Source organism: Pecten maximus, chromosome 4 (genome assembly GCF_902652985.1).
Source record: "Pecten maximus chromosome 4, xPecMax1.1, whole genome shotgun sequence".
Taxonomy (NCBI): Eukaryota; Metazoa; Mollusca; class Bivalvia; order Pectinida; family Pectinidae; genus Pecten; species Pecten maximus.
In genome coordinates, this window is record NC_047018.1 from 47,194,988 (window position 1) to 47,203,943 (window position 8,956).

An 8,956-nucleotide genomic window follows, 5' to 3' on the forward strand; every position below is an offset into this window, starting at 1 on the left:
TAAAGACAAACAAGTAACCAGCGCAACGGCGCTGATCAGCTAATGCATCTACAAATGTAATCGATTTCTGAGATTAGAAACTGCTAGAATACATATTTCAGCAGTTATCTTATTTAGCGAAAAGTTAAATTACATAGTGTTTTGTGGGTATGCTAGTTCATCATAGAGCTGTGCTGTTTAAAGTTAGATATGCGCTAAAATATCTTCTTTCATTGTATACCGATTGAAGCTTAAAGCGTATCTGTATTGTACGGAAGCGTATTAGGCTCACATTGGAGTATGTTTTACATCAATATACAATATTGAACAGTTACATTACATTTTCACAGATCCGGGCTAATGACTCATATATACATGTATATTGGTTACACAGACTTTATAATTACAAGATATATCATTTGATCAAAATGAAAAATGCAAAATTTGTTGTGGAAATGTTACTTACCTTGAATATCTCGTTCAGAAATATAGTCACTTTGAGGATTTGGTGCGCGAAGGGTGATAGACAAAACTCCGTACTTACCTATTTAAGCGATCATTGTTTATAAAATATTGTGAATTTGCTATTACCGCATGTAAAAATTGTATATCTAGAATTAAAATCTACTGTGATTTGTATTGTTGATTGTGAACATTTTGGTGTGTCTTCATCTTTACAGTGTCTCGATACCTTCATCAAAAACGCACAGTCATCACGCGGCTAATGTTTATAACTTGGTTAGCTTAACTATGTGTAGGAAGAGAACTGTACGCTAGTCATTAGTGTGGTTCATTTAATCGACTGGGCCGTACCAACTTCCATTAATATACCTTGAATCATGGCCGAGAAAAGGGTTGGAAAAGGACAGGGGGACGGGCGGACTGACAAACTGAGAGGAAACCTATAGTCCACCGGTGAGGGACTAACAAGAGTAGAATAAATACATTGAATGAGTGAATTTAAAACAAGATGCATGCACAATCTCACTGGCTATTATGCCGTTTCGTTATTTTGCTCAGGAATACGAAAAGACGATGTTTCTTCGTTCTGCTTGAATTGTGATAGAAAACTTACCTCAATCAATTCAATCATTGAGGCAAAAATGAAAATAACCAACAACTTGGACTCGACAATTGAGATCGTGCTCGGCTCGTGATACACAGAATGACCCCCATCGTTAACCAAAGTACAGTAACCATGCAAAAAGGCGTCGAGAGATTGTATCGATTCAGTCACTCCAATTCTCTCTAAATCACTCATATAAATCACGGTATTATTTGTTTAATTTAACATGTACTTTTTAGACGCTATTTAGAAAATTCATTATATGTTATAATTAATGGTTGCTCCCCCCTCCTAATGCACATGAGCATGCGTATGCGTATACGTAAACCTCTTATTGTAAACTTACGATTATGTGTACATTATATACGCCAACAGGTACGAACTCACACGTACTTGTCAGATCTGGTCAAATTGTCTTCAACATTTCTTAATTTGAGGACATTTCATAGCGTTAAATTTCTTTTAATCATTATTGAATTTAAGAAAAATCTTATCTTAAGTTAAAATACTTTTCTTTCATATTCTGTTTTACTATTACAATTTTCAGTTTAGAAATGTTGATGAAACTGCGGTATAGCCTGGGTGTATTATATTTAGGAAGAAATGGGACTAACCATAACTAGTCCTCTGATATATCAAATCGATGGAAGGGAATGTTTATATATAACAATGTGAATTGCAAACTTTTCAATTGAATTTTTCAATATATCACAATGTTCTGTAAAGATAGCTTAACAACAAAATTTAAGTCATTTGAAACAATCTGATTGAAAAACAATATTGCATTACTAATATCAGGAAACAAAGATATAATGTTTAAGACATCAACGGTGGTGAAATGTCATAGCACTACAATAATACCCAAGTGTTATCAAAGTTATACATTAAATGTCTTATTTAGCAATGGTAAGAAACTTGTTATTGTGTATAATGTAAAAATAACTCACCGTAATTAGCTTTTAGTGTAGTTGGTGCTATTGATGTTGTTGTTTTTGCTACTGCTGCTCCTACTGATGTTTTTGCTGCCGCTGCTGTTTTTGTTGTTGTTGTTCCTTCTGCTGCTGCTGCTGCTGCTGCTGCTGCTAATGTTGTTGATGTTGTTGTGGTTGTGGGTGTTTTCCAAGTAGCTATGGTTCGGGGATTCTTTGTAATTTGTAAGCATGATATACCAGTGGTACCTTAAAGTACAAAAGTATCAGAAAATATCTTTAATATCACCTGAATGTTCCAGCAGCAATGCGATTTTGTTTCAATGTTAAATAGATTACAAATGCGAACAAAGGTTTTACTAGAAATATTAGACACTAAGGCAACAAACTTACCATCATTACAACAGCAGTAGAACTGATCTTTCTGGCTACCATATCGTACACAGGTACCATGCATGTTACAGCCATCAAAGTAAGCTGAAATATTATTATTGTCAAGAATTGAATTCAGTAAGGGAAAATGTAAGATAAATACATATGAATTATCCGGAATCAGCCTTGTTTTCTTAGTTTTTACCGAAAAATGTTTTTTTTTTCATATCATAATGTCAGTACGGAAAATATCCGGGTTAATTGTAGTGTTCTTCAAAGGAAATTGACCAGTAATGATTTGTGTTATCAGTGGATTCCAGCAGACAGTGGAAATAACTTTATGACAATACAACAAAGCACTGATGGTTGCCTACACCTGCGTGCTGCTTCAAGAGAGTTATCTTTCTTTAATGGAACTCACAAGAGTTATCATTCTTTTTTGCGACTGTTTGTGTCATGCTCGTGAGAATTCGCGAAGTTTTGCGGATCATGTGATACCCAGCGAAAGAGCAGACGGCATGTCAAAGGACTTTTTGTATTTATTGGTGTTGTATTGCCCGAATTGTACATTTCATTCCAAAACGGCAGCTGATTTTCTTGTAATGAAGTATTTTTATAACACCCGTCGCATAAAAGTTCTGAATAGTCCTAATAACACCTCTCTCGTTCTGATCTGTATTAGGGCCCGTGTGGGCCTGTAAACCAGGCGTATTCACTCACTAATATAGTAGGGATCCTATATAAAAACAAACACAATTCTTTCCATTTAGCAACAAATTAATTGATATTCACGTATAAAGCATGCACTCTAATTGAATCAGTGTCCCCAATCATGTTGAAATAATTTCCTTCTAAACAGACGGCAGTCGCAAGTATTAAGGTGTCTTCAACCACGTCAGAGCAAATGATACAAAAAAAATCTATTTAATTCCACTGATTTGGAATAGTAATATTTGGAACATTATTAAACTCTAATGCAACATAGATGAAAAATTGATGACCTACCTTTGGAAAAGTTATGGTAATATGTTTATTTCAATTCATTTACAATGTATAGGGGTGGGGCACAGGGGTTTGTAACAAATGATATGAGATGGTCTCTTCGTAAAGCATGCTTAAATATCCCGCGGCAAGCAATGAATGGTCACATAGCAATCCTTACGATCTTAGTCAATAAAGTGTTTGAGAATGTTTGTTATTATTATTTTTCAAGACAAATTAAGCCTGGCGACATCAATGACATCAATATATGATGTTAACCTCGTCTGTGGGACGCATCTCAAGATGATTAGTTCATATACATACAAGCTAGTATTTTTTGCTATGTTTATGCATCACCTTTGCAAAGGAATTATTCAATGTTGCATTTGAAAGATGTTCATCTAAATATATATGTATGTATATATCAAACATGTTTAAGGTGACAGAATCCAAGTAATGATAAAAAAAATGGTGAATGTATGTATATATATGTATTTATTGATATATCCAATATATTTCTATCTAAATGTAATTCTTACCCTTTGTCCGTGTAAGACGGAGGACATGACATGTGTCCTGATCTATAATCACATCCCCCTTCATTTCTATCGCCTGATTGTCTTTCTCCTGCAGATTGAGCTCCAACTTCGTTAGGTTTCTTCCTCCTATATCCTGTGGAACTAGTGTTTGTCCCTGGAGGGTCAATATTTTGAATGAAGCGGCATAAGTTCCAGAAAGTTCTATGACAAAGGACTGGATTGTCATATCTGCTACGACGTCAATATTACCACTGGAGCGAGTCACGTTGAGTACAAAGTTCTGTGGTGTTTCTCCGGGACATTGGTATTGACCTTCCCATAGACTCGGCACAAATTCAGTTCTGTCTGTGTACACAACAACGTATAATTAGGAACGTGATAGAAAACTATGTTCATACAGAAGCTTTAATGGAGGTTGAGCTACATATAAGCCATAGTTTAAAAAAAATTTAAGATTTCTTAATTGTAATCATTTGATATAACAATGTGAAAAAAAATCTCAATTGAAAACATCAGGACCTTCCCACAATTAAGAGTAATGCATTATATGAATAAATTTTATTAGAGAAATGTTGTTGCATTGCTGTAATTCCTAAATTCTTAATTGAAAATATCTAGTAATATTTCAAGCTAATCAACATAATCAGCTCTTGAATTTATTATATAACCTAAAATATTTGTATAATGTGATATGTATTTCAGCTTTATAAGTTTTAATATCCATTTTTATTGTGTCTTTTGCTTTGTAATATATGAGTAAACAACCATGTACCTTGATATACACTACAATCTGCCACGTCCCCTTGTATCATAACCTCACAGTTATCTCCCTTCCATCCAGAGTTGCACACCTTTCGACCTTTGTTGTCGCATGTGTAGTGACCGTCACAGGCATTGCCACCGACACAATTGATAGAGCAGTCATCTCCATAAAAATGGGGATCACAATAAACCTTCACCTTCATTGACATCCTGTAATTGTCAAAACAAAAATTGGCGATCATATATAAGAGCCATCTTCATAGAATGCTTTATTTTCAAAACGAATAAATACATCATATATCTACAAATTTGCACAAAACTAGTCATGTCATATACCGAAATGATTGTCTGAACATAAGATTCTAAATTTCATCAATAATCTGCTGTAGGTGCTAGGAGTTTATTCCATAGAGTTACTTTGTGGTAGGCAATGAATAATTATCAGTTACATAATTTATCAAACCCAACAAATAGCCATGCAGTTATTCTCACAAGTATCTATATCACACAAATGAAACATTTGTTTGACCGGATTTGATTTCATAATGCAAATGACAGGTGTGAGTTATATTTTGGACAAGGCGGAAAGTTCTCAGCGAATTGCAATATTGCACAAGGCACGTGTATAGTAAACAATGTGTAAGCGTCTATGTGGTTGGAACAGAAAATGCATTATGCGTTGGGGTGTGTACTTCCAAATACAATGTATGATGTTGACCCAACCTGACACGCCAAGTAGAAAGTATTGTTACGGGTGACAAAAATTCGGCATAAAAACGTAAGTGTATAGTGTTCTACCAAGTTCTTACTCGGTAGGTTTTTGAGTCCGCTGACCAATCAATGAGTAGGTCGACTTGTAGTCTGTTGTGGAGTTAAAGCCAGGAATGATACTTGTAAAGTTGAGATAAAGATTATCGACTGGTACCAGTCCATCGCTGTCCGAGTCTGTCACCAACACAGATAGATATGCCCAGCCCTAAAACAGAAAACAATACATGTTTAACATTTTTTTATGATACATATTATCTTGGTTATTTTCCAATTCAGTGTATTATGTAACATAAAAGAATTGTTGGACGAAATGCAGGCTCCAGTATTTTATTTACTTCATAAATTAAAGCGTTAGAACATGTTTTACTTCATTATTGCAAATGTGCTTATTCCAAATTTTAATACATTAGTGAATTAGATCAGATAAGATGAATTTGTGACGTCACAATTCTTGTCATATAAAACAATGCATTGAACCTACCACTAGCGCAATCATGATTTAGCGTATTGTTACCGGCTCGAAAATTGTTAAAATTTGAACCCTACGTATGTGCTATATCTCCGTTGAATGTGTGACGTAGAACACAGAGTTTTGTGACGTTACATTTCATGGTATGCTACTTACTTTCCAAGTATCAAAGGTGAACAAGGATGCTTTGCCGGCAGTAAAGTATACTTCATTCTCATTATCATGGGCATTAAAATCTTCTTTCCCATACATGCAGCTTTCGTCCGTATGATTCACTCTAAAACAGAAATTAAATGACCATATAAATTTAGATTGTGAATGATGCATGAAGATATTAAAATATGTCTTCGTCACTAAAAAATGCGTTCGTCGCAATCAACAAAGTATATGTCGTCTATATGAATCACTCTTAAAGACGAAGATGGTTATTAGAAGTAACAAAAGGTTTACAGAACTTCAGTTAAAACCTAGATCATAATATTTGCTATTTTAACTTACATGGGGTGATCTCCGACACAGATGGTAAAGTGGTGGTCACACTGCTCCAGTGGACATGTTGGTATATTGACCCCATCACAACACTGACCGTTAAAGTCCAGTCCTTCTTTGTTGTGAAAATCCACCAACTTTACGGCGAGCTTTCCTTTACACTCAACGTCAAATATCTATGATCAGATATACAAAGATAGTTCATTAATATTACAAACAATCAAATTAACAAAACTTATCAAGAATGCGAATGATACATTATTCATTATATCTGTCCACGATCCCGCACTCACCCTCACACTCACAAATTTGCCTACACACAACCTCGCACATATAAAGACATATTTGATTTCCTGCTAGCACAGCACAACAGTTGCAATACTGTCTTCTGCAATCCTTTGGGTATGCTGATCCCCCAATTGACATTCGCTAATCTCCCAATTGACATTCACTAACCCCAAATTGACTCCAAATGACATTCGCTAACCCCCAATTGACATTCACCAAGGGAGTGCTTTGTGTCCTAAATCGTACGATTTCCAAATTCAACGCAATATTGATTGACGCCGATCAAATTTTAATCTGGTTTTGTTCTCATTGTACTTTTTCAACAGTCTCCATTCGATAGATGAGTACAGTGCACAAACGGATTGACATTTTGAAAGATGAATTTGTATAATTGCATGTTTGAAAGAGTAATAATATCAGATTTAGAGATTTAGCGTTACTTTCGCTGAAAACAAAACATGAAATATATGATGTAGTTAAAGCATATCATACGACACCCTAAGAGTACTGTAAACGTGGAAATTTACGCGAGGGGAAAATTAACGCTAATTACATGGAGTCATTTTGTTCGCGAAAATTTCCCTCACGCGTACATGTATTATTTTGATATCAATTTGCATAATCTCGAACTACAAACGAATGTGGATCGATCGCGAAAATTACTCCAACGCGTATAGTTTACATATCGAAATCGCAAAATCAAGGATACATATTTTTGCAGGAACCTACAAGGAAACTTTTATTAGATATATTATATATCAAAATACGATATTTTACCAACAGTATTTTTTTTATTATATATATAGGTTTATATCAAGGCAGCGAGATTGAGAGGAGTGTATGCAACCAACGACATTTTGTGATAATCAAAGGTTTTCAGTTCACGTATGGTAAGCATAATTTTTGACAAACAAACGTCTGTTATCGACCTTAAATAAAATCATTGCGTGTTGAATGAGATGCATGAAGATAAAGTTCAACGTAATAGTGGTGTGACGACAATACTATTGGGCCGAAACACATTATTGTATCCTCAGAGTTCATCATTTTTGAAGTTAGATTCAACTTAACCAGCTGTCGTCCAAATAGGAATAAAGAACACATTCAGTCATAGAAGCTTTGATACCCCCCAACACCATCCCCCATCTACAACTCCACCCCATTCCAAAAAAGTGTGGGGTGTTTTCGGTGTACTATGCAATAATTGCCTTTGCTTTATGTAAACATCTTGTGTAAATGATAATGTATGTTTCCCCAAAGCATGGCTAATAAATGTTAAGTGTGGCATCCGCTGCTATCTTGTTCTTGGAACGAAACCACCCAAACCACACTATTGAATGGCTTGATTGGTTTAACTAACCAGTTTTAGCTTACCAGCAACAAATGAAACAACTCGTTTAAGTATAAACCTTGTTTGAAACTGGTTTATAAAACAAATGGAAAATTTGAAGAACCGGTTCGAAAACAAATTCGCCTTGTATTGGTTACTATATCTGTCTGCCTCTTTATCAAATTCAGAGTCATAAGCCTTCGTATATGTATATATAAAATTAATTTAAACACCAACCTCTGCTACCGTATTAGATATCTCAAATGTGTAATATGGCCGCCTTACCGTCCTATCTAAAACCCTTCACAATCAGAATATTGCAATAAGTAGATACATTGTTCTTACCTTTAATAGAAGAACAACTAACAGAAGAGTAAACTCTTTGGAAATCATCATCATGTCGGATTCGAAATAAACACGAAGAGAAAGGCTTCTCGATATATTGTCATATTTATATAATTACTCACTCCAAACAGGCATGCGTATTGGCTGTTGGCAGACTGCATGTGATTGGTAATAGATAAGCTGTAGGCAGACATGAAAGGGCCCATAAATTATTTTCAACATAGAATTAATACAGTGCGATTCTGTCATAACGGCTAATCTAAGGAAATGTTATGTACATGTAGGTAGGATACAGGAACCATATATCTACAAATAACACGTGTGGTCACATTTGTAATAGTCATCGCTTATTGGTGGTGTTATTTCTAATCACATTTCCTGAATTATGATAATACAAATACAATAAAACCATCACGACATAAAATAGCATTATTAACATTTCAATTTAATATTCTTTTCACACATTAATTATAGATTTTGCGCGATACCGTCTCATCATAAAAGACATAAGAGTATAGTGAAGAGAAAAATATAGCGATGGGATAATTTTTAAGAGGACGAATGAGAGAAACAAAAGAAATAAGATTGATTACAAAAAAAAAATTAAGAAAATGCAAAACTAAAAAAATGGCAGAA

The 8,956-nt window shown here is 34.7% G+C and overlaps 1 protein-coding gene across 1 annotated transcript; it reads right to left on the reverse strand.

The window, feature by feature from the left end:
- Positions 1-2,240: 2,240 nt before the first annotated feature.
- On the reverse strand, positions 2,241-8,374 carry LOC117326585 (delta-like protein D). Its single transcript, XM_033883343.1, has 8 exons — positions 8,321-8,374; positions 6,367-6,533; positions 6,025-6,145; positions 5,438-5,604; positions 4,639-4,838; positions 3,867-4,211; positions 2,368-2,451; positions 2,241-2,263 (listed from the first exon to the last, which is right to left on the reverse strand). Exons 1-8 carry the CDS (start codon positions 8,372-8,374, stop codon positions 2,241-2,243), a joined length of 1,161 nt encoding a protein of 386 aa, XP_033739234.1.
- Between the last annotated feature and the right edge of the window lie 582 nt (positions 8,375-8,956).

What these genes read in the sequence shown, in the direction of transcription:
- LOC117326585 (XM_033883343.1), bottom strand. Translation starts at nt 8,374, where the DNA reads ATGATGATGATTTCCAAAGAGTTTACTCTTCTGTTAGTTGTTCTTCTA. An exon ending in CCGTCTTACACGGACAAAGG is followed by an intron (nt 2,452 to 3,866) that starts GTAAGAATTACA and finishes ATAATATTTCAG; the next exon opens with CTTACTTTGATGGCTGTAAC. An exon ending in CTACTGCTGTTGTAATGATG is followed by an intron (nt 2,264 to 2,367) that starts GTAAGTTTGTTG and finishes TGGAACATTCAG; the next exon opens with GTGATATTAAAGATATTTTC.